The sequence below is a fragment of the Falco peregrinus genome, chromosome 8 (assembly GCF_023634155.1).
Source record: "Falco peregrinus isolate bFalPer1 chromosome 8, bFalPer1.pri, whole genome shotgun sequence".
Classification (NCBI taxonomy): domain Eukaryota; kingdom Metazoa; phylum Chordata; class Aves; order Falconiformes; family Falconidae; genus Falco; species Falco peregrinus.
In genome coordinates, this window is record NC_073728.1 from 11,625,390 (window position 1) to 11,651,590 (window position 26,201).

General features: G+C 41.3%; 1 protein-coding gene across 1 annotated transcript; it reads left to right on the top strand.

Annotated features, from left to right (window-relative positions):
- The first annotated feature begins 9,172 nt into the window (after window positions 1–9,172).
- ACADL (acyl-CoA dehydrogenase long chain) lies at window positions 9,173–26,069 on the top strand. The gene is made up of 11 exons (XM_055812561.1): window positions 9,173–9,329; window positions 11,413–11,574; window positions 13,852–13,989; window positions 14,419–14,583; window positions 15,515–15,581; window positions 16,832–16,996; window positions 17,646–17,747; window positions 18,995–19,108; window positions 21,201–21,328; window positions 23,403–23,489; window positions 25,358–26,069. The coding sequence occupies exons 1-11, from the start codon at window positions 9,256–9,258 to the stop codon at window positions 25,449–25,451; spliced, it is 1,296 nt and encodes a 431-aa protein (XP_055668536.1). The 5' UTR covers window positions 9,173–9,255; the 3' UTR covers window positions 25,452–26,069.
- Window positions 26,070–26,201: the final 132 nt, after the last annotated feature.

Consider the following 26,201-nt stretch of genomic DNA (forward strand, 5'->3'; position numbering starts at 1 on the left):
CTACTTTCTAGATTAATTGACACAGTATATATCAAACCATGGTTTATCAGAGCATTAAACTGAACTTTCTATAACCATGGGAGGATGGTATAGATTAGTTCATAAACATTTCATTTCTCCCTCAATGTAGCAATAATGGGTAGCAGCATTCCTAAATCAAACTGTTTATTGCAAAAGAAAGGCTATTGCCAATCCTCTGGAAAGGTCTTGCACTAAGAAATGAGTAAGGGAGATTGATAAAAGCAATAAAAATGTATGTGCATATTTCCTCAGCAGCATGAAAAACATTTCAAGAGGGATTGTTCATGCTGGTTAAAAGATACAGCAATGATAATTATGATTTGCCATTATACTTTTAAACAAATTTATTTTTACTGTGTCCCCATAGTTTACATACACTCTTTATTTTCTTAAGGGTGTACAGTCTTCTGTTGGATGGAATGCATTTAGGCACAGAGAAATGTCACAGGGTGAACTGCAGCTAGTGGCATGGCTCTGAAGGAATTCAGCTCCTGCCCAACCCCACAAACATCCACTGAAGCTCACTTGGCCTCTTCATGGTCTCCTGAGTGAAAATGGGCAACAAGGAACACATTAAGAAAGAGACCAGGACAGGTGGACAGCACACAGTCTTGAGAAAGCCAATGACAAAAGCAGCACCTGCTTTTCGTGGCTCCTCAGTTATGTTCTCTGAAGCCATCTGGAACATTTTTCTTTGGTGCACTGTTCTCTGTGCTGACCTTTTCCCTTCATACCTCCCAGTTGTATGCCAGGGCCAAAATGGACAACTGCTGTGCCTCTGGTCTACATCAGAGCACATCGGTCTGAACAATTTCCAACCTCTTTTGAGCATACTTAGCAGGGTAGTGCTATGTAGTACAGATCACATCCATTTTCCATGAAGGTAGACCCTTAAGAGGATCAGAAGTCAGGAGGAATGCATAACACTGCTTTTGTCTCACCAAGTTTGGCCACACTGGAGCTTATTTTTCTAGGGCTCTGCTACAAGGACCAAGAGATCATGAGTGAACCCCACGCATCACATGGAATAAAAGCAAAACTCTCTTTCATGGTTGCCATCAAACATGTGAAGCAGGTTTCGAAGTGAAAAGGTGAAGAAACAAAGCACCCATAATTTGTTATATTTGGGAAACAACAAGTCTCATGTATTTAAGCCAATCATAATTGCAGGGTTTTGGACTTGAAACTTGATTCACACTTCATGTAGACTTGCAGTTGGGAGCAACAGAATGCTTGCACTGTGGGGAAGGAGCCTTGTGATAAGACCTATTTTTAAAAAAGTTCCTTTTCAGAATAGAAGTATTATTTAATTCAAAGCCCTTTCTGGAACTGGCACAGTTGCATGATTTTCTTTTAAAAATCTCTACAGCATAGCCATGCTTAACTTTTCACAGCAGGATGTAAAGAAAGAGAAAATACTGAAGAAACCCTACAGTCAGGTATAGCTTGTAGGAAAGTCAGTATAGCACAGAGTTCACAACCTCAAAATTTAACCTTTATTGTCACAAACGGCCCAATCAGATTTCTCCTTCATTTCGCAACCTCTGTATACACTTCAAAGCAGCATGACAGTGATTGTCTCTGCCCACAGCTACAGTAAGTGTGGTGGTATTTACTTTCCTACAAACTACCTAAGTAGCTAGTCCTAACAACATAACCCTCATCCACCCTGCAGTAAGTTCAGCATGTCTGGGGACACCACATAGTATTAAACGTTTGGAGAGAGGCTACAGAGTGCCTATGGGTCAATTTTAAAGTCTTACAAGAAATTATGACAAAGGCCTTAAAATAGCTGCTAACGAATAAATTGCCATCCACCCCATCATTAAAGTGAATAATAGTGCAGAGATCCACTTCTCAAAGTAAGCAAATGAAGTTTCTAGTCTGTTTTCCAGAGTTCCTGGTACTCAGGACTTACAAGATGTCTCTTTTCACTGAGTGGAAGCTCCACTTCCCAGGCTCTTAGACCCCATTAACTAAGCTCTTTTCCAGGGCTCAAGGAAACACATGCTCTGCTGAATCTCAAAAGCCCTTGCAAAAACAAAAGAAAGCTATATGTCCTTCCAGGTAAAAGTGATTAATTGCTTCCTACAGTCTTGTTACAGAAGATACACATATCCTAAACCAGGTATCATTCAAGGAATGACATGAACATTGTGTATGTTAACATGCCACATATACCTGGCACATCAGAGGAAATCGGGGATGGGATTTTATGCTCACTCCTTAGGCTATTACGGTTCTCACCTTTATCAATTCAGAGACACAAAAGAGGAAAACTTATTTTGGTTTTATCTTTCTAAATATTAGCTCTCCAGACTGTTTGTTCAGGAAAGCATTTTCTTTGGGAGACAAAGACGGATCAGTTTTTTACTCCATGCTATACTGAACACTACCATTTTTCAGGTTGTTCTCCTCCATGTAAATGACAGTACTTTTTAACTGCCTCATTAGTTTAAAAGTGGTTTCAGTTCAGAGTTTCTTATCTGTAACATTCTTGTATATCTGAAAAAGCTAAGTTTGTTTTTAGAAGACAACAAATTTAACTTACAAATAATTTAACTTACAAAGTTTCCTCTGGCCTGCTCCTTAGTGATGCAGGAACATATCTGATCTCCTGAGCCAGGGTTGATGTTATAACTGTATTTTTTGCACATCCCTGAGGGAAAAAACACCAACAATCAGTTGAACTCGTAGGGGCCACCACACACAGCAAGAATGAATGCATTTGCAGAAAAGCAGGACTGAACTACTTCTTCAGCAAGTTTGCTAAGGTTGTGGAACAAGCCATGCAGAGAAGACAGGCCAGTATCTACACAAGGTCAGAGTGTAGCCCTACAATCACAAGGCAGCCTTGCTAATCACCACAGTGGTAACACAACCATCCTAGCATACCTTTCTACAGCCTCTGAGCTCAACACCTACACCTGTGCAAGGGTGGTGCTTAGCTAATTCAGCTTCTTGAGAGCCAAAAAGCATCTGTTAAAGAAATCCTTCTTTCTTCAGTGCAGATAAAACCCATTACATTAATTTGTCCAGTTCAGTAGCAGCTTCCATCACACCATTTCCGCCAAATTTAGTGCTACTCTCTTGCATACAGACTAATTCTCTCCCAGCCCCTTGCTAAAACAGGGATAAGAAAACTTACTTTTCAATTTGCCTGGACTAATAGGTACAGCTCCTGGTCTCTGTGTCTAACATAATTAGCACAAAGCATGGGAATGAGTTCATACCACAAGCTGAAACCAAGACCTCTCAAACTCCTGTCACAACACCAACTCTGAATTGGTGAGAATGTTTTCAGTTAATGGCTGAGTTAGGCTGGATTTCAGCTGAAGATCTGCGGAGGAAATGCTGAGTAGCTTGTTACAGCTACTGTATCCAAACCCTCAATGATGGTTAATTGAAATTAAACATATATATTTTGCACATAAAAAATCTATGTTAGAAGAGCAGAAAAGCTATAGAATTCAGGATTAGGAAACCCTAACATCAAAGTTACTTGGCACTTATAAACAAAAAAACAGTAGTTCATGAAGGCTGATCTCAGCGTTATCTTTATCGTTTGAGTTCTATCAAACCATCAGCTTTCTATCTATGACAAACCAGAGTTCTATCAACAGAGCAGCTTTCTCCCAAAGGCCAAACAAATAATGAACAGGAAGCCTGAAACTGTAAGCATCAATACTGCTTGAATAGGGACACTTTAAAATACTATTGGAAGTGCGTATGCCACCATGTAGGAAGCCCCTCATTTTGATTCTGATATAATTAAAAATACATTTTAATAAAAATATTTATAAAAATATATTCATCCGTATACAAATACGATACTGATTACACATACAGGGAGTAGCCTTGTTCTGGGAAGATGATGCCATACTTGCACAGCCCTATTTCACACAATACTTTCAACCTTCAGCAAGACTAGAAGTATATTAAGATTTGCTGTTTTCAGCAAATGCCTTTATGTGCCTTTTATATTCACAACCTGCTGCTCTGATCTATGTTACTTGAAAGTTAAGTGCATTTTTAATGGTCTGCAGCTGATTTATGTAGCTCTGATCAAAAGACAAACTTTGCTGAAAATTTGAATTCTTCATAGCCATACTGCAGAAGTTTTATCCTGTGCCACATGCTAAAGTGAATACAGACTGACAAACATCTGAGTAGCTGAAGTTTCCTTCTTAGGTATCAGACTTAAATTCTCCCTACAGAGGAAACCAGGACTTCAGTCTGTAACTTCCAGTCTTCACTGGGAATGCTCCCTGAAACAGATTTTTAAATAATTTACTGAGCAACTCGTACAGTCTTGCTGCAAATCACTAGTGCCACATGCTGAAAGCTGCTGACAGCTATCCAACTAACAAAGACATGCTGGCACAGGTTTCAGGACAATATACTAGACTGGCAACCCTTTTAAAACTGATATTTTGAAGTTTCACGTTAAAAGACCTGAGGAAAAACAGAATCTCATCCCATGGTGAGAAAGCACCTGCCACCACAATCTTCAGGCCTGCCAAGTCATGTTCTCAGCTCACGAGACTCACACACCTGACATCCATGTCCTTCTCCCTGCCAATACCCAGCTATCACTGGACCTCACACACAAATCTTGGAGGTCTCTGGCATCTCTCTGGTCCTCTAAGTCACATGCTGAAGGATGTGGCTCTCCTGGTAGCAGTGTTCCTATATGCCACGTGGTCAGAAAGCAAGAGTGCAATTGTGGTGCCCTGACAGGATGGAGGAACGAGAGCTAGTTACCAGGGGCCCATGCCCTCAGGAGGCTCACTTGAAAGCACACACATCAGCTGCACCCCATCTCTTGCTGTCACATTATGTTGCACCCACATGACTAAACCTGTGTGACCCCATGCAAAGGCACACTAAGGAGAGTCACATATCAAGGGAGAAGTAAGCTGAGAGCTCTGCGTCTTATTCCAGCTTACCCTGCACTATAATGCCAACATTAAAAAGTTGGACTAAGAACATGCAGGTCCCCTGATGGGCAGACGTGCTAAATTGGCACCTGGGTTCTTCTTGAAAGAAGACAGCATACAAGCTTTAAATAACCTACCCAGAAACCAAACCTCTGGGCTATTCATATCAGACATGAATAGTTGGACACACTCTGTGACACAGGCTGAAAGTCTAAAAAGGGATAAAGTGCTTTGTGAGAGGGGTCAGTGCTGTGTCAAACTTCTGGTCAGATCCTGCAGCTTGGCTTTACAGACAGTATCACCATCACATGTAGCAGGACAGAGGAATACACATAACCATAGCTCTTTTAACAGGAGTCTTTACTATCCAAATACATAGACAGCCATCTGGCAGAAATCACCTTTAGGGCTTGTACATGGTGTTTACCAGCTGTCAGAGGACCTCTTCTGAATGACTAATCAGCCAAGAGGAACACACCTATAAGCAGTTCTTCCACTTCAGATTTGTACCTTGGATATAAAAAAAATATTTAAAGAACAAGTACATGCCAATGGCACAGGAAAAGCTCTGAGAAAAATTAGGACATTTGCATCCAAGGGCTGCATTAACAGGTAGTTTTCCACATGAAGTCCAGCACACCTAGACCTGGTGGAGAACACTCTTCCACAGCAACAAATGCTCCTGCAGACATAATAGGAATAATGATGCCCTAGCTCAGTAATATACATAGAAGGTTTTAGGTGACTTGTTTGACAGAAAAAAATGTATGCAATGGGATATTTTTTCTCAGTTCCTTTAAAAATTCTTTTACTTGCAGTGGGAATGAAAGACATATATAAATTCTAAAAAAAGGATAATTCCTTTTATATGGTTCTTCTGACCTCAGTATACTTGTACAGCCCTCATGTCTGGAGAATAAGTACTCCTCAGATGAACAACAGGAATATTAAGTTTGACCAAAACTAAAACAAATTTAATTTTAAACTGTCTTACCCACAGAGCTTCACTTAAATGCTTTTTCTTCAGTTAACCTACAACTCCCTTATTTACTAACTGTGTATCTTGCAAGGCCATGGACTTTTTTTTTTTAAGCAAGATAATGCTTTAAATTATGTTCACTGTAGTAAACATGTTAGATATTGCTCCCAACAAAGCAGGCACTGAAGTGAATACACATTCTTTCCAGCTGTAGCAATGACCTAACAACACTGGAAATCATAAAAAAACCCCAACACGTAAATGGGTGACTCAAAAGACACTTCAACCAATCAATTTGTAACAAAGCCCAAGTGTCACAGAGTCCTCAGGTCAGGGCAGTAAGACATTGTATGGGAGCCCACTGACTTGGTATCTTTACATCATGTTGGCAACAATTCCAGAGTGGTGGATATTGCTGGTGCTGGGTATGACCGGGGGATACCATGTTTTTCAGTGTAACATACATATCTCTAGCAGTTTGGAGTCTCAAAGGAATAAGTTTACCACTAACCACACAATATGAGAATAGAGGAGCTACTAATTTGGGAGAATTTACACCCAATAACATACAGCAAACCATATTCCTCTCCTGAACCATTAATACAAAAGGTCAGGAAGGACAGAGAGGCCAATTACTAGTATAGGAGATGACTGTAACAAAGAAAAAGCATCACCATTAAGAGGGGGGAAATCAGAATTAGAGACTAACCCTATGACTATACCCACACAAGGAATGGAGGTGCAGGGACCAGACTGTGCTGGGAAGGGATACATCACTTACACCGCTGTCACTTAAGCCTGGCCATGCTGTGTCTCTGTTAAGTCCCATTAGGCTGCTGCAAGAAAAGCACAATCCCAAACTGGAAACAACATCTAGAAGGTGGCCATGAATGCATTTGCACTCGGTGGCCATGAATGCATTTGCACTCTCTGCCCTCCTGCAGTATATATTTCTACTCTGTTTCCTGCAAACACATGCCAAAAAAAAAAAAAAAAGAAAAAGAAAAAGAAAAAAAAGGTTCTTAATGTCCCATTTTTTACAACCACCCTTCTTTCCCCAAAAAACAGTATGAAAAAATGTCAGTCTTTGCTGCTGTTTGAGGCATTTCCTGATCGCAGGAACTGACACTCCAAACCCAGACAAAGTTTGCCTTTCTGTGGCTTATGGCAGGATCTACCATCTTTCAGCTCCCTTATCACTTTACCCTGTGCGTGGGTGGTAGGATATGTCCTGCCAGATCTTCCTGCTGCAACAAAGCCACCGAGACTGTAAACTGGGTGACCAGGCATCCCTGTGAATGAAAATCTCCCTGTCAGCCTCCTGCCGGTTAACAGACCAAGGTGGTGGGCTCACCCTGGAGCCTCCACCAGACCAAGGAGGGCACTCCCTGGGAGGCTCTACCTGATGGGACCTCGCAGGCATGCCCAAATCTCACCTCTGGGCATGCAGATTCAGTAATTCCTACCAAACTCTGTTTTACTTCTTTCCTCTCAACTGCCCCTGCATGGTCCTCTCCTGCCTGCTCTGGTACGGGATCAGACTCCCAAACGAAAAATAGTACAAGTTTTCGGGCTGCAACTGGTTTTGTAAGGCGGGTGCGCCTGGCTGAAAGAACAGCCAGCCAGCTCTCTACATTGCCAGTCACGCTTGGAGAGGCAAGCCTCCTTTCAGGCAGGCCCATCTATAGGAATAGCTATTCCTGTAGTGCCATCTTCTGGTTTGGGTTGTAGGAACAATATGGGAAAATGGGACTGATCAAAAGATATTTTTTTTAATCTGTTAAAAAGCATTACAACAGGTTTAGACTGTGGATCAATATGCAGAAACAGCTAAACCATGGGATTTCTCTCAACAGATTACGTACAATTCACCTCCCAGTAAATTATTAGTTTTAAAATGACAAGGTTTTGAAAAATATCTTCTGGGCTGATTTGCTTTGTGTTTTGAGCCATTACAATCTTGCTTTTCAGTTTTTGTTTTATTCCCAACAAACATCAAGGCTCAAAACTCACTTTTTGCTTACACTTTTTGTGCAACTTCATGGTTCTGGAAGGTAACATCTGATGGTTCCCCAACACCATGTGGGGAGTAAGGAAAGCATATAAAATCCCATTGATGGGGATTGTATATCATTTTAACCCAATCCTCATCACAATGGCGATTCGTAACATCTATTTTCTAGTCAGTTTGTATCTCAGGGTTGTGTTGGTTAACGATGTGGACAGGACCTCCTTTCTCAGTGAAAGATGCTGCTATACATCTCAAAACTTTCCCAAATGGTTGATTCAGGAGAGTAGTATCTGTCAGGGCTGTCCTGTGCACCAGGGTGGCCACAGGAGCTGAAGGGAGGAAGAACTACGAGCAGACTGTTAGATCTTTATCCTCTCCCCCACCTCCAGTGGTTTTCTCTTCCCGAGAGTAATGCTTTCTCCATGCTTTGGAAAGCCCGAGCATATAATAATCATAAACCACCTAGGGAAGCGGCCCTCAAAAAAAAAAAGGGGGGGGGGAGGGGGCAGGAAATAAGAGTGCTAAAAGATTTTGGTGTGCAGGTTACACAGATTAAACCCCACCGACATCAGGAGGCCGTTGGGGCAGCCTTCTCACAGGGGCGGCCGCTGCCGCCGTCTTGCCGCCAAAATGGACCCTGAGGCGCAGCCCCGAGGGGAGGGCAACCCCGGTTCCCCCTCTTGGTCCCTGGCCAGGGCTGGGGCTGTCAGCCCCCCCCCAAACCGTGACAGCCTCGTCCCTGAGGGACGCCCCGCTGCTGCCGCCCCTATGGAGGGAGGACGAGGCCGCGGCAAGGCTGGGAGCGGCTCACGCCCAGCGCCATCACCCCCCACCCGAGCACATCATCTTCCTCGCCCTGGCGGCCGCCTCACCCTCCCCGGGAGCGCCTGAGTCACCTTTGCTCCCGCTCCCCTCTGTAACGTGGTTTCAAAACTACATTAGAATAATAATTATAACAACACAGATGTCTGATCATAATCCTCTTGTAAGTCTAGGTGTATCAGAAGAGATTTATATCTGTCTAAGACGGGAGCAGGGGCGACTACAGGGATGTGTGTTGCAAGAGGCTTTGGGCAGCAGTCATCCTTCCACTCGCCAGGCAGGGCGAGGCGAGGAGCCACACTGACAGAACCGAGAAGCTGTCACTAAACGACCCGGAAAGAAAACGAGGATAACAAATTAATAATAACCAACCCACAGGCTTTACAACGTGCCGCCGGGACGGGGCGAGGATCGCGCCGCCCGCCGCCGGCCGAGCTGCGGTGCGCGCTGCCTCGCTCCGCCCTGTCCCGCCGCGGCGCAAGATGGCGGCGCGGCTGCTCCGCCTGCGGGGGTTGCTGAGGGCCGCGGGCCCCCGGCCCTTCTCTGCCCAGGCGAGGTAAGCGGGGCCGGCGGTGCTGCGCTTCGCCGCGGTGCTGGGGTTGAGGCGTGGGTGGAGAGGCGGGTGTTTGCCGGGCGGAGCGGAGGCTACCCGGCAGTCTGGGGTGGGGGACCCCCGCCGCGGCGCACCGTGAGGGTGGGCGTGCGCCCCCGCGCTCGGCGCGGAAGGGGTTTGTATGTCTGGGGGCTCGTCTGCGTGGGGGTGTACGTGTTAGTGGGGTTGCACGTGCTCTATGTACACACACATATATATATATACACATATCGATATGAATATATAGCTGTGGTGGATATACCAGTATGTATTTGGAGGGATGCGGATGCGTGCTCTGTAAGTGTGTAGCAGGAACGGTAGACGCCTGTGCCTGTAAATACATACATATGCACACATACATAGGCGCGTGTGATACACGCCTGTGCCTGTAAATATATACATATATAGGCGCGTGTGTGTCTGTGTGCACTTGTGTCCCCGTTGCAGGAGGCAGCTGGGGTCTGGGTGAGCAGCTGGCCCCCCGAGCGGCCCGGGCCCGGCAGGCCCTGCGTGCCCCGTGACGGGGCCGACCTTTGCTCCACTTCCCGTCCACGCGCCGGGGACGCCGAGCCCCGTGATGGGCCGGGCGCGACCTTGGCCGTGCACGGCGGTGGCCCGCGGGCCCGTGGCAGGGGGGGCGGGGCAGCGCGGCGGGGGGCTGCCGCCTGCCCTGCCCTTCGAGCGGTGCCTGCCGGGGCTGCGGTTGGCCTGCGGGAGCAGCCCGGCCCTCCCCGGGGTGCCAGGGGGCTGCGAGCCGCAATTAAACAAAAGGGGGGTGTGTGTGTCTAAATAAACCTCGGTACCATCCGAAACAGCTTCAAAATTAACGTGGAGCTTTTGGGAGAGTTGCTGCGTGCCTGGCGTGGGAAGCCTGTGTTTAAGGGTAGGGAGTACTGGAGTTGCAGGAGCCCATTTCTTCCAAAGATTGCTAAAAGTAAATAGTCTGTGTTTCAGGGGCCTTTAATCCTTTGCACCAGGAAGAGCGTCAGTAACTTCATGTGGCAATAAACAAAAGCCTTTGTCTCGGTAGTGGAGTAAATAAGCGTAGGCTTAGCTGGGCTCTGTGGGACTACGTGCAGTTCCTGTGCAGTGCCGAGAAGCGACAAAATAGCTGGAGAAAGGAACAGCAAATGCATTTTCCATTTAATATAGCTTAGATCTGTATTTATAATTCCTGATGATTTTTGGCAATAAAATAGAGGCAAGTCAAGATCTCAATGTGTAAATGTAAGAAGTGAATTTTCATTTCAGCCCTAAAATAGTACACTGTCCTTGATGTTCTAAACCCCTACAAAAGCTTTAAACCCTTCGCTGTTAATTTGCAATTATACTTCTCTTGCATGGTTTCAACTGCTGACAGTTACCACTCTTAGAGTTCGTATTTTTTGTTAAAGCAGCATTATATTTTCACATATATTTTTATCAGAGTATTGGGAGGGTTAGCCTTCCTGTACAACAAAAATAGCATAAATTAGAAGAAATTAGATAGCATTATTTTCAAGGTTGGAACTATGCACATATATGTAATAATGCAGAGTATAATACTGCCCTCGGAGCATGCAGATCCATATTGTAGTCATTTTTGAGTGTGTGAATTTTCAGTGTCATGGATTTGCAATTTTGGCACTTTTGGGGGGCATGTACAGAACAAACAAACCCACAAAAAGTTTACTTGTTCAAAAAGTTACCCCCTCAGTTTAAATTGAGCTGAATTGCGTTTTGGAAGTTTCGTGGCAGGGGGAGAAGGCAGTGACTTTTTTAGCATCTCTAAAGAACAGAAACCTTATCCTCTTACCTTTGTATGTCTTACTATTGTTTTTAATTTGTTTGAAGCATTAAGGACAGACCAGTCTTGCTTTACTTCCTTTCACAGCCCAGCAAAGTTTTATGTTGGTTCTTTATCGTGAGTATGCTTTGGACCCAATAGTGTGCTAGATTTGGAATGTGAACTATGTTTAACACCACAGGTGTTTCCTTTCTTTTAAAAGCATTATGTAAATGGAGGTGTCTGTGTCCTAACAGATCCTTTCATTTGTCTTTTTTTTAGTCCTCTGCAAACTGAACAGCATGGCACAAAGCGCCAAGAACCATCTTCTGCTAAAAGTTTGATTGATATAGGCACTCGGAGGATCTTTTCATCAGATCATGATATCTTCAGGGACAGCGCCAGGAAGTTCTTTCAGGAAGAAGTGCTGCCTTTTCATGCAGAGTAAGATACCTCTTAAATACACTGGTTTGCCAAATAGAGTATATTTTTTCCCCAAAAATGCTTTTTGGGGTATCACTATTAACATGACAGGATGAACAGGATATTTGTTTTCATTTACAAGCTTTCTATTTCCAGTTTACTCAATTAAAACAAACTTGCCTATGAAAATCATGTGAAAAAATCACACATAATCAAAATTCATTGCTTTTTTTGAGTGCCAGTGTAGGCAATCTGGTGTCCTCGCCTTAGGCCTATGAGCAGGCAAATGCAGTTTGCAGAGTTGCAGCGCAAGTATCCCTGCTAGGTATTAACTGTGACACTGAAATCTGGGTGTTAGAATTAGGGAGCCAATTCAGTTCCTACGCTGTTGTACTGCTGTCATCCAAAATAGCATTGATGTTGTGTCTAGGTTGCATTGCAGCAGATTTTGTAAATGCAGTACACATAGGATGGTAAGCTGAATTATGTATTACCAAGAAACTTGCACAATGTATCTTTGTTTAAATTTTTTTTTCTTCTGTGGAAGTAGGGGTCTTCACAAAGTAGAAGTGTCATGCTTCCATTGAACTAGAGCTGGAGGGTGTTTTTCACCCTTATTTAGCTATATCAAATCACGTTATAGTTGGGAAAGGAAAATAAATGAACTCAGAACATGTTTTTGAACAGAAAGCATTAAGCTGCAGTAGTGTCTTAAGCAATTTTTACTTTACTTGAAAAACATTCCTGCAAAAACGCCGGGGGGTAGTGAAGGGCTTATTCTTAAATCATGCTGCTAGATGAGTTTTCTGATGCAGCTCACAGTGTGTATCCACAAACAGTTGAGATGGCACAATTGAGTGGGTGGGGTGTTGTGGCTCTGGGGCAGAAATTAACAGCAGGAGGCAATGGAAACAGCTTACATCAGGATTGTTGCTAACTATTTTTTTCATCCTCAAACCATGACCTCAAAGTAGTATGCTTTTCCACTGTACAATCATATTCCATCCACAAAACCAGATGTTCTTCCTCATCTTCTGTTAGAATGACTTCCAGTACAGGCTTGTGAACAGGTACTGACTCGGTGCGAGGTTACTGAAGATCCTGTTTGCTAGCTTGCTGACAGAACTATTTCCTAGAGAGACTGGAAGAAGTATGACTTGTATTCTTGCATCATTTCAGCGACCTATGAACCATTCTGTTCTCACGCCTTTCAAGTAAACATGGAAGCTTCAGGCATTGATTGGCTGGGCTGACATGAAGAGGCAAATGTACCATCAGTGAATGCAGTTGTGCATTATTGTGAGGAGGAGAAGCTTTGATGATGGGTGAAGCAGAGACAGGAGTGGCCCTGAAAGTGATGGGAGGGAAAAGCAAAGATATTTGCAAGAGAGATTGGTTTTAAGATTTCCAGTGTAGGAGCAAAAGCTCTGGGAATGAGCTTAAAATATGTAGGGTAAGATACTTTATGAACTGTGGGTAGAGTGCTGTGGTATAGCTCTGCTGCACACAGGTGTGTCAGAGGAGTGTCTCAGATACAATCTGTGTGCCATACAACTTTAAAATTATGGTTTAAAAAGAAAAAGACAAAAAGCTGGGCTATTAATGGCCATCCAGCTTTCTGTTGAGTTTACAAACTCAATAGAGGCACTATTTTTCCAAGAATAAGTGATTCTTGTGGTGTTAAAGTTTGCAGACTGTCAGCAGATAAGCCTCAACTATTTATTTACAAACTTGAAACCACTTTAAAGCAGTAATTGACCAGCTTACAGTACTGGCTTGTAATAAGTACACAGGACTGATTTTGATACAGAATTTGTTAACCTGTTAACACTTCATTCTCATAAAGCAGTTCTCATTGGTAGAGTGGAAATCTTTCACAAAAGATGCTGATGTATTATACTTATTCTGTACATGAGGAAAATGGAATGTCAGGAAGATAAAGACCTGCTTGTAATTATCCAGATGGTTGTGGCTAAATCTCCTAAATACCAGGCTGGTACTCAGACCAATAGGCAGCACTGCCTTTCATAATAAGTCTGAAAGAGATGTCAGGCTATATGTTGGAAGCCGGAGTTCAGACTTCTTACGCAGTTATTAAGCTTATTGTTAAGCCACCACTTCTTAGCTGTGAAATACAGTTGTCTGTGTACCCTACACATTGTCTGTTGGCAAGACTGAAGGTGTCTTCCTATGCAGTGAAACCTGGCTGTGGGTGTTCTAGTGTGAAGCAGCAGCCATGACAAATAGTAGCACATAGAGGCTTTAATGCATGACTCCGTTCTTGTGTTCATTTTGCAGATGGGAAAAGGATGGCCAGGTGAGCAGGGAGCTCTGGGAAAAGGCTGGACAGCAGGGTTTGCTGGGTGTTGCTATTGCTGAAAAACATGGAGGCATTGGAGCAGATATTCTCTCTTCAGCTATAGTCTGGGAGGAGCAGTAAGTACTACACTTCAGGAAAAATTTCAGTGATGTTATGAAGAGACTGCATTTATTTTCCATAAGATGTTCTCGTTATGGAATATGTTTGTTTAGAGAAAATGGTCCTATCTTACTTGTGGAAAGGATAGTTTAGACATATGTAAATCCCTCCTGTTTTAAATATTCCAGATGACTTTTTAATTACTAAATGTCATTGTACTCCACGGTTAGGACTTTGTGGCTGGGGGAAGCTTTTTTGTTGGTCTAGTAGGTTATATACCCATTTGACTGTGAAAGTATATTCTATAAATAACAGTACAAGTGCCACAGGCTCAAATTGTCTCAGACTTCTGTGTGGTGGGGTTTTCTTCATTGTTTGGTATATGCTGTAACAGTGTGCAGTTCAGTGTTTAAATCTTTGTAGTAATTTTTTTCTCCCTCCCCAAGGATGTATGTTAACTGTACAGGCCCAGGATTCAGTCTTCATTCAGATATAGTCATGCCCTACATTGCAAACTATGGCTCTGAAGAACAGATTAAACGCTTTATCCCTGAAATGGTTGCAGGCAGGTGTATTGGAGCTATTGCCATGACAGAACCTGGGGCTGGCAGGTAAGCTAAATATTGAAACAATGGTCTTGACAGTATGTACTCTTTATTTATTTATGAGTGAAAAAATGCTGAGCCTCCTGGTTATATGGTCATTTCAGTGACTAGACAAATCCTAGATCAGGTGGGACTTCAAAAAAGCATGTTACTTATAGATGACAGATTTATCATTTTAAGATACTTGCTCAAGAATCCATTTCTGTATTGGCTCACTGTGGGCACATGCTTTGTATTTGCTTTCATAGTTACTAACTTGCTTGTCACGTGAACATACTTTTAATATGAAACATAGTCAGGAGAAAATTACATATTTTTGTAAAGTGGGCTTGACTTTGCTATTAACTTTTGTTTGGAAGAGAACACTTTATTTTCTTTCCTCTGAACCCTTTCAGAGAAATGTTCCTCCTTGCCTGTCATTACTGAAGGGCAGACAGCACATGTTTGGAGTAGACACGGCCGACCTGGCCAGTTTCCCAAACAGAGAAGGACAGGTGAAGAGCAAAACCTGTTGGTGTCATGCCTCTACAAATGGTAGATGTTGCCAGTGGCTTTTTACAGAGCCTCCTGATCAGGGTTGAGCCTGCTTAGAGGATGTGGTTTTGATTGGTGTTTGTCATCTAAAGCATATTGGGGTAAGGGGATGCTGACCCATTGGGGCCAGTGCTTGTATTACACCACCTTCCACAAGCAGATTATGTTAAAATGGGACTTTTATTCTTGTACGATTGCATAGATTTATCATCCCTTTCCACAGCTTGTGGTTTCTGTTACACTCTGAGCTATTTCACTGTGTTTCCCTATCTTCATATGTGTTTTCACTGATCTTATGCTTGGACTGTATAAAATCTACCTTATTTTTTACTGGGTGAAATTGAAGATACAAATTTTAGCTTCTGGAATGTTTTTTTGAAGGACCTTTTGAATTTTGTTTTAGTGACTTGCAGGGAGTACGAACTTATGCAAAAAAAGATGGAAGTGACTGGATTCTTAATGGGAGTAAGGTAAGTGAATAGACGTATATATTGCTTGTAGGCTTGGAGAACTGAATACATTTAGGTGGTGAAGAATACACACCGCTGTTAGCATCTTCCCCCAGTCCTTTCACTTTTGTTTATTTTTGTGGGTTATGTTGTGGGGTTTTCTCCCCATTTACTTTAAGAGGACTTAAGATGTTTCTGTTGCTGGAAATTTACAGACCAAATTATGGGAGGGCTTGAGTAGGTTATTTTTGTAGCTTTTAAATAACTATCAAAAGGCTTATTTTCCCTTAAACTGGGAAGAAAAGGAAAAGAAAAAAAAAATCCTACATAGTATAAGCAGGACCAGGGCTGTTTTAGTAATGAGGTTGAACAACAAAACATATATAGTACCACTGAAATTTTCTGTGGCCTGAGTAAAAACTTGGGTTTCCACAATGCAAACAGTGGAGTCTTTATTCAGGAGCCTGATTATGTTAGAAGGAGGGGGAGGGAAAAAAAAAAAGACTGCATCAGATGCTCTCTGTGTGTTGTCAATTTGTTGCAAAGCTGGCAGCATTAACCTCTTCTTTCATTGCCATAATAAAAAAGGAGGAAGACGGAAATAGTGTTCAGATGGAAGTGTGGGTTCAACATGGGTTTTTTTAAAGCTATGAAAAGACTTAATCTTCTTTCTCCCCCTCTTCTTTTGTACTTCTGATGATGACATGGTACTGATACAGCCTTCTGGCCGTTAGCAGAATTTCAAGTGCTGAGAATGTGTGCAAACAAATATGTACACGCAGATGTTCAAAAGGATACTTGCTTATGCTGCACAAGCCAAGCAGGACAGATAGCTCATTTCTTTTGCTGGAGTAAAGATGGATCACTTTGGCAGGTTCATGAGTCATTTTACAGAATTATAGTAAGCAGTTGTGACAAGAAGCTGTTGATAGTTTTGCATGTTGTATGTTGCTAATTTAGGTTCTAGAAAAAGAGAAGCTCTGTGTTCATTTTCTATCTACATTTTGATACCATATTCCTTCTTCCTCATAGGACAGATCTATGCATTAACTTCTAGTCCACACAATACTTCTCAAAATAATTCCTACTTTAATAGACTTTGTTTCAAAACACTTAATTCAGAAAGCTTACAGTTCTGCTGGACACTTAAACCTTGCCTTTCAATTCACCTGTGAAAGTATCAATGCAATTTTTCTTTCTGCTGCTTGGTGATCTCTCCTGACTTCTGTCCACCTAGCTTGTTGCTTTATTCCAAGTTGCATTTTTTACAGGTATTCATCACTAATGGTTGGATGAGCGATGTAGTGATCGTGGTTGCAGTTACAGACCGGGAGGCCCGATCTCCTGCTCACGGAATCAGCCTTTTTCTGGTGGAAAATGGAACAAAAGGTTTCATCAAAGGACGCAAGCTGAACAAAATAGGCCTGAAAGCTCAAGTGAGTTTGTACAATCCCTAACACATCCTAGACTTGGAGGAAGTCTAAAACTACTTTAATGGAACTGTGGTGCTATTCTAGTTCTTAGTCTTAGTCAGAACACGTGAAGTATGTATGCTGAGTTTGCCAAGGGAGGTCTGAAGCATGTGATGTGCAGGGAGAGGCTGAGGAAGTGGATTTGTTTGCTCTGAAGAAGCCTGGAGGAATGGGATCTTGTTGACGTCTTCAGCTACCTAACAGTCAGCTGTAGCTATAGTGGAGCCAAATCCTTCTTGGAGGAGCACAGTGAAAGGGAGAGTGGCAAAGGATACAAGTTACATTAGGGAAAATTCTAAATAGGTGTTAAGAAGAAAAATTCACCGTAAAAGTGATCAGATACTGGGACAGGGGCCCAAAGAAGTCGTGGAGCTTCCATCTTTGGAGCTTTGGAAAGCGTAACTGGACAAGGCCCTCCGCTGCTTGTTTTGCTGGAGCTACTTTGAGTAGGAGATAAACTAGACAATGTCTGAAGGACCCTTCCAACCTAAGTGTGTGTGTTAACTGTGATAACAAGTTAAAATGTACAGTAGCCAGAAATGATGAGGTAAACAAATGGAATGAAGAGATGAGAATGTCAAACTATAAACTGTTGCATTTAAAACCCTCTTAGGACACAGCAGAGCTGTTTTTTGAAGATGTGCGGTTGCCAGCCAGTGCCTTGCTTGGAAAAGAGAATAAAGGCTTCTATTACCTCATGGCAGAGCTCCCTCAGGTAAGAGAAACGTGTTTGCAGTCTGTAGGAAGAATACAGAGACAATTTGTGTCATGGCAAGAATCTGCCTTGGTCTTAAGATTATGTGTTTTGGGGAGCCATCTTGGGCTCAGAATTGGGATGTCTGTAGGCAATGTTGTGTTGAAACTGCTGCTTTTTAGTTGGAGTACACTGTTCCTAGTGCTAAAAGTGCAATTCTTTAGGCATTGGTAAAAATGTTGATATCGCAGCAGCTCAAAGTTGGGTCTCTTAATCAACAACCCAGCTGTTGAAGAGAACCTGAGGGTATTTAAAAGAAGATAGGACTGTTTTCTTGTGTACTTCTAGCATGGAACCACTTTGGTTAGTAAATTTAATATGGCTTGGAGGTCTGTGATGCATTTGGCATTCTCTTTAAAGAAGCAAGCAAGCACTGCAATTCTAGCTTTTTTACCAGCAGAAGTATATTAAAGATATAAGGAACTGTTTATTTGTCCACGTAGCAAAGTAAAGAAATTATTTAGTTGCCAAAATAACCTTGCTAGTGGAAATAACAGTTTACAACTTAGTTTACAGAGTTTTGGAATTATTTGGGAGGACAAAGAGGCAATGTGGTTCCTCAAAACATGACTGTGCTTTGTCAAAACTATGACTTTGTATTTGCCTCATCTGGTAGGGATCACGTTTGTTTTAATTTTATACTGTGACTAAATACGAAACCTGATGAAAGGAAATCTTTTACTGCTTTAAAGAAATAGATGCACTTGTGAACAGCTTCAACATGATGCATCAGATGATTTCAACAGTGCTAGAAGTAATTGTTCTGTACTTAGTTTGTGTTTTTAAAGATGTTACAAGGAAGGAAAAAACAGCCAAGCCTTTTTTGTAGATTTTGTTTTTTCTAGAGATGTCAATTGAAATTGTCAAATACAGCTGTTTAAACCAAGCAGTGAAAGCCAATAATTGAAACAGAATTTGGTGTGAATTTTTCAGTCAGTACGAGTCATGTGGTTGATTGTAGCTATTTTTTGAGTCATGGTGGTGATAGAACATTACCCTGGAAAGGACTTAGAAGTGAGCTTCAGGCAGCAAGGCATTTGTCTCACTCATTAATTTCAGTAATGCAGTGTGTCTGATTTGGGACTTAGTGTGATTTCTGCCTCCCCACCCTTAATGAACAATACTGAACATCTGTGTCCCAATTGTGCATCTGATACAGAGAAATGTAGGACTAATTCAACTGGATTCCATAATTTGTGTTTCAAAAGGAAAGACTGCTAATTGCTGATATGGCTCTTGCTGGTTGTGAATTCATGTTTGAAGAAACAAGGAATTATGTGAAGCAGAGAAAAGCTTTTGGGAAGACAATTGCACACTTGCAGGTGAGTTTGAATGGGGAGACTTTGTATACAGATTCCAGTGTGCGTTTGCTTTATATCTGTGTATGCAAAATAGTGAGCAAATGAAAATCACTGGGCTATTTTCAAAGGACTATTTGCACAGGTTGCACTGTTGCACTGTGGCTGTTGCATGCCTCCATGCCCATCGTTAGTGTCTGAAGAACAAAAATAATTTAAAAATTCCACACCACAAAGGCCTTAGTGTATATATTTTACAGTTCAGAGGTAACTCCCAGCAGTGCTGCTTTTGGAAGTGAGATATGCAGGCAGAAACTATACTGGCTTTTTGCTGCTGCTGACAAAAATATTAGCTTGCATTTTGCTGTCAGAGGTCCTCATCACAGAGTCTATTACATCTGCATGTATTTCTGTATCTGCCTGGAATCCTACAGACTGCTTGGTGCATGTGCAGGTACTGCATTTCTCTGCACACAATGCATTGCAGAAAATTGAACTTTGATGCTGGTGGGGGCTCCCAGGCAGTGACCTTGCTGTCTGAATGCCTGCAGGGGTGTTTGTATTCAGCTTTATGGGTATTGTAATGAGATTCCTCAGCTAGCAGCTAGCTGGGTATTTAAGTGACTGCACATAAAACTGTTGGGTCATTCTCTGTGAGCGTACCTCACTCCTGACAGTGGTAGTTAATTGTGTTTTGAGACGTTTATGCCTATGCTCTTTAGTTGAGTCATAAACCAGATGTTGCTTTCCGCAGTATTGTGATACAGTTTTCCTGAAAACCACATTTAACTGTTAGGACTGAAGCAGACAAAGCTCCTGCATGTTTGGTTTATAGATGGAGATGACTCATGTGGGTTAGAGGATGTTGTCTGCCTCTTTTTCACTTTTTTAATATAAATTTGAAATAATTTTTAAAAATACCCATTTCAAAGTTTTGAGACTTCCTTTGCAAAATCAGTTCTTTAGTTGTGAATAGTAGCAGAATTGGGCCCTTTAGAGGCTGGAATGTTAGGTATCTTCCAGGAAATTAGAATCTTCATCTGTTTTTAAAATTAACATTCAGCAATCCATAATTCTAGATGGAATTTAGTATGTGCAGTGTGCAGCTTTAACACAAAATAAGTGGTTTACCTTTTTTTAATATAGGTAAGGGATGCTTCCTAACTGTGGTTCACTGTGCAGAGACCTCCAAAATAATCTCCTTTTTTAGGCTAGCCCATTGCCAACCACCAGGTGGCCAATAAACTTCATAAAGTATATTATTTTTGCCAAAATAAGCCATTCTTGCCTACCTTTTCAGTTTCATTGTTGTTGCTGATGGCTAGAATGTGCATATAATCAAAAATCCTTCCTAATTAGAGCTCTGCCTTGCCCAATTCATTTAGTCAAGCCACAGTACAATGTGTCAAATAAATCTTTTCTTGTAATAGTAGACCAAGTCCATTATATTTATTGTCAAGGGAAGTAAGAAGACTTTTTTAATACATGTTTTTATAACTGTGAGATTAGAAAAAAAAATCTGTTAGAAAAAAAAACCAGAATTATAAGAAGATGGTTGAATGGTTGCCTGGTCTGGTTTTATATAACCTTAGCAATGAATTTAACCCCTTCTATTGAGAAACTTTTCCAATGTGACAGAACTCGGTGTTGAAAACCTTTCCGATAGGTAGTCTAAAATTTCCTTTGTTTTTGCTTGTGTCTCTTTGCATATGACACAAACTCTGAAGAACTGAATGTGTAGAAAAAGGGTTCAGTAGATGGTGAAATGTTATTAATTGCGGAAATCGGTGGCTGTACAGACTGAAAGGATGTTCCCCCACAAGAGGGAGCTGAGAGTGACAGAACACCCAGTGCCTCCTACTCTGCCATGTGTAGGAATGTTTTAAGTTGGTCTTGAGAAGGAAAGGGCAGTAATTTTCTCTAATAAGATTTGTAAAGACATAATTGTATGGAAAGTAAGCTGCCTTCTGGTGTACAGTGATGAAGTTATTTGAAATGGTGGTTTTTAACAGAAATCCTTCTAGAAAATGTTCCATTTTCTGCTTCAAATATCACTTAAAACCTACTAATTCTGCTCTTTCTTTCCTCTGCCTCACCCATCCACTTCCAAATTAAGACAGTACAACACAAGTTGGCAGAAATGAAAACGCAGATTTGCGTGGGCCGAGCTTTTATGGACAACTGTTTGCAGCTGCATGCAGATAAACGTCTGGACTCCTCCACAGCTTCTATGGCAAAGTATTGGTATGTGGTTAAAAGTAATTTGGAAGTGTTACTTGCATGATCTTGACAGGAGTCTAATGATAAAAATGCTGAACTGTTCAGATCTAATGAAAAGATAAAATTACTGTCTGATTAATAATAACATTGTCAGCTTCTAGTAGAGACCACTAGCTTTAACTTTAATCACGTAGTCAACAAAAATCTTAGTTACATTAAAAACTAGTGTTAGTTAAACAGATCAACTTCAAAATAATAGCATGCTTTTAAAATAGGCTTCCATTAATAACAAGATCAGGACTCAACTTAAGGTTCGAGTAAAAGTGAGTATTTCATTGGTGTTTAGACAAAGCTTTGCATTTTACTGTAGCTAATTGTTGTTAGATATGGGTTTTGTTTGTTTATTTTTAATGGGGGGATGTTTGTTGGCTTTATTTAAAGCATAGGTTTCTTTCAGGCTCATATGACACTTTTTAGATACTGTTACTTAGCAACAGTTGTTTGGCCCACCCGGTTTTTGAAGCTCTCTGATTTTGGGAAGAAATAGTTGGCTACAACTGTTGCTGTAACTGAGACAGTGCTTTCCTTTATTGGCCAGAACTCCTCCTCCCTCTCCCTGTCCTTGGTAGTGTTATCTGTTAACTTGGGTTTAACTAGAGCAAGCTGGATGGGTAGAGGCATCTAAGATAGTGGCATATGAATTTGTACAGTTTTATTTTGCTTACAGAGAAAGGAGAGAAAAGCACATCAGACATGAACAAACAATTTCACGGAAGATGCATAGGTTTACAGATTCCAGGCTTCTAAGAATAAGGATTGAGGAAATGAGCAGAGAGTACTAAGGGAGTCCAGAAAGAATATTTACAAGGAAAGAAAGGATTTTGATTGGGTTCTATTCCTGGCACTGATTACCTAGAAGTACCAGCTACATAAGCAGAGGCATTCACTTTTGAGGAGGAGGAAGAAACATGCCAGCTCAGATACGCAGACTTACTTCCTCAACAAATTTCCCAAAGAGGCATTTGAAACTCCCCCACCTTCCCAACTGTTTAGTGCCACAATTTGTTATGTGTTTCCTCTTTACCTAGCGGAGTCCCTGTGACTCCCTTCCATAAAACTATCTTAAATGGTATAGAAAATACTTGAATGTAAATTATGTTATTCCCTAATGTTTCAGGAGACTGTCTCCAGTACGGTCAATGACTTGAGTTAGAGCTTTGAAGGATTTTAAAACATAGTTTGTGCATCTCTTTTCTAATATCTTGTGAAAGGGCTTTAGGTTTTATTTGGTGGTGACAGGTTGTATGATATACCTAAACTAATTTGAAAATACATTTAGGAAAGACAGTTGCAGTAACTCACTGCTGCAGGCTTAAAGTTAGTATAATTAAACTGTAAGGATTTAACTGGATGAGAGGATGGTTTGGAGAAAAGGACTCTTACATTCTTACGTTAGAAGCAATGCCACTCTGAAAGTTGTATGCTTAGAAAGCGTTTGGGGGTGTGTGTGTTATGTCTTTTAACCTTAGCTTGAACTCCCAATGCAGTTAAATCCATATTTTGCAGTTAAATACATATTTTGCCTTTAAATCCATATTTTGTGGTGAGCAATCCTCTTCAAGAATTGCAGTGTTTTTTTTAGAATTGAAACCCAGAAAATATGAGGAAAATAAATTATCCTTAGGTGATGGTTATACTCGGAGCATTCCAGTGTGCTGTGAGTTGGGGGGGCAGGAGGGAAGCCAGTGATGCTGTTAATTTTTGATGAAGCTGAGGGATTTGGTAAGAAAAGAGACTATCACCTGCTTTACAAAATAAATCTCTTAGCCTGTAAGAAAGATAAATAATCTTGTCTATTTTGAAAGCTTTCCTGCTCTGAAAGCTCTGCCATAAGGAGAATGTATCTTTAATACATTAAATTGAAGAGGAAGAAAAAAGTTCCTCAGAATATAAAGTATTTTAATGGCCAGCATTCAAAATCAGTTATATAGAGTAAAATGTTTGGTTATAATTTTGGCTCGCTAACTTGCCTGTATCTATAGTCATGTTTCACAGCATAACGTTCTTCTGAAAACAAATTTCTCTCTGACCACTTAAGGTGTTCTGATCTGCAAAACAGCATAGCTACACAGTGTGTGCAACTGCATGGAGGATGGGGGTACATGTGGGAGTATCCAATTGCAAAGTAAGTGTAACACTTCAGGCTTGAGTGATGAAAGATTACCAGCAAAGTAAAATGAGGCACTTCCTTTAGGTCTAATTGTCAGTTGTTTAGTGTTGGTACTGATTTACTGTTCCTTTTCTTATCATGTTTATTGAAAGGCAATCTACTGTACAGATGTCTGCAGGAAGGCTTTGTTTTGATTCTCCAAATAATTCATAAGCTGTTGAGCAATTATTACGTGTTTTTTCACAAAATAGAAGTTGCTTTTCTAGCAGAAAACATTAATTGGGAAAAACAGAAGAAATGTAAAAATGAAAATGAGGAGCTAGTTTGTATGTCTTATCTGAAATTAATGCTGACATATGAATGAAAACATGTTGGTAAATCTAAATCTTGTGTAATACCACAAAATAAGAAGCTGCTTCATCAAGAACTTGACTGGCTATGTTCAGCTTTTACACCTTCTTAAATGAAAAATCTAGATTTATATGTAGAAAGAGGAATTTGCCATTCCCAATTCTTTGGCTATTTTATGAGTTTAGGGACATTTATGGAGTTCTTTTATATAACTCCTGGTGTACTATCTGTGAAGATGTGTTTTCCTTTTGTGTACATACCACTTGCCACACTAAGTAGAGTTTTGGGTGCTGTTTCTATTTAAAAAAAAAAAAAAAGAAAAGAAAAAGAAAGGGTAATCTGATAATAGAAGTAGCAAAACAAGGACTGCTGTGCAGTTGTCTAAAAAAATTAGTTGAAGTTATCTGCTTAACTGAGTAGATTTAAATTTTTTTTATTTTATTCTGAATACATCAAGCGTATGAAATGTTGCTTCAAAATAACTTTTTCCTGCATGTTTTTAGTGAGTGTAATTTGTGAGTGTTCTGCACCCTATCTTACTAAATAGGAAGGTCAGCAAGCCCTGTTCATGGTGTCCTCGAACCATTGCTTATCTGTGTGTGCAGTAGTTGTCCGTATAGGGTTTTATTATCCTCATGGTTCAGCAACATGTGTGTTTCCAGAGAATGCCACATAGCTCCTGGGCTGCTCTCTGTATAATGAAGCAGAATTAAGATGGAAAAGCACGCTGTCATCGTCCTGTGTGCTGTCACCAGCTGTGCATGTACTGGGGCCGGTTCCAGCATGAGGATGGAAGTGGTTTGGCTGCATGCAGCTTTTCGGCTGCTGGCCCAAATGGAGCTAGAGAGCTGGTTTCAGTAGAAGGCTGTAGCCAGCTGACATGAAGCCAGTCGGCACTTACTTTTCCTCCCAAAGTATTTGAGTCCCACCTCAAAGAAAGAACTGACAGCACCATTAACAGTCCTCTCGACAGGATCAGACAGGCCAGGGCATTAGAGCACGTTACTGCGATAACTATTGGTTCAGCTCTGCAGGAGTTTCTTTTCGCAATGACAAGGCACCTGAGTCTTGTGGTTCATGCAGGAGTGCTGTTCTGTAAGATGAGCATGGTGTTGTGAATGGGGGCTTTGGTGTCTGGAGTTGAGTTAATGCACAGTTGACATGAGGAAGAGAGGGAACAAGAATTGGGGGGGACGGGGGAAGCGGTGGGAGTCTGCTCTCATAAATCTTACTTCATTTTTGTTTAACTAGGGGGGATAGTGGAGGCTTTACAAAGTAAACAAAAAAACATGGAAGAGATACTGACCAGATGCCTAGTTTGGCACAGTACCTTGGAAAGGTGAAATATTTTAGGTAGTTGAAACCTCTTTGAAAGCGTGAAGCTCTTAAAAAATGGGAATAGATAGCATACTTTGAGAAGAGGGATCTTCAAAGATCAGGCTTGATCTTTTTCTTTTGATTGTCCATTCTGAGGAATTGTTTTTAATCTTTCCTTGTTTTTATGTTTTTGTTGGGTTTTTTTTTCCCCTCAGAGCTTTCGTGGATGCCCGTGTTCAGCCAATCTATGGAGGTACCAATGAAATAATGAAAGAACTTATTGCTAGAGACATTGTCAGTGACAAGTAGGGCAGATGCTTACTACTTTGGAGTCCTTCAGAGTCCTTTTATGTTAACATATGGCATAAAATCAGACATCAGAATGTAAGTAAAATAATTGTGGTGTATCAAATTTTTTCAGGGAAGTGACACTTTTAAAAAAAAGTGTTGATAACAACAGTGTGCTCATATGCAGGATATCTAATATTTGATGAACTTTCAAGTTAAATATCTTTGGACAACAGAGGGTAGGTAATTCTCTGGGTTCCAGAAGTTCTGGTAGTGAAAGGCAGTTTTGTGTGTGGAACATTTATAGTTTGATATTTCAGGCTTGATACTGTTACATTGAATCCAACCCTCGCTTTTCAGAATCAAACCTTTTCCAGAGAAGCCACGTTCCTTACCAATAAACAGAAGTTAAAGGTTAATGTAACTTTGAATTTATGTTTCCCCTTGAAAAGTATCATTCTGCAAAGCGGAACTTGAAACTTTTGCTACTGTTACTATGCACCTGCTTACTGCACCGCATCCACCTGCTGTAGGACCGGGGAATGCACCACTGACCTCTATGTTTACATGTAACCCAGAATGCCTTATTTTAATTACTTTGTTCAATTAAATATAATAAAGCATTTCTATGCAATCTCACGGTTGTCTGCACTACTCAAAGCCCGAGGGAGAAGCAGGATGGTTCCTCTGGGCCCATATTCACATCAGGGCTTGGAGGAGGAGTTCTGTGGGAAGGAACACGGTGCTGGTGAATATTTTGAGGTATTTCCA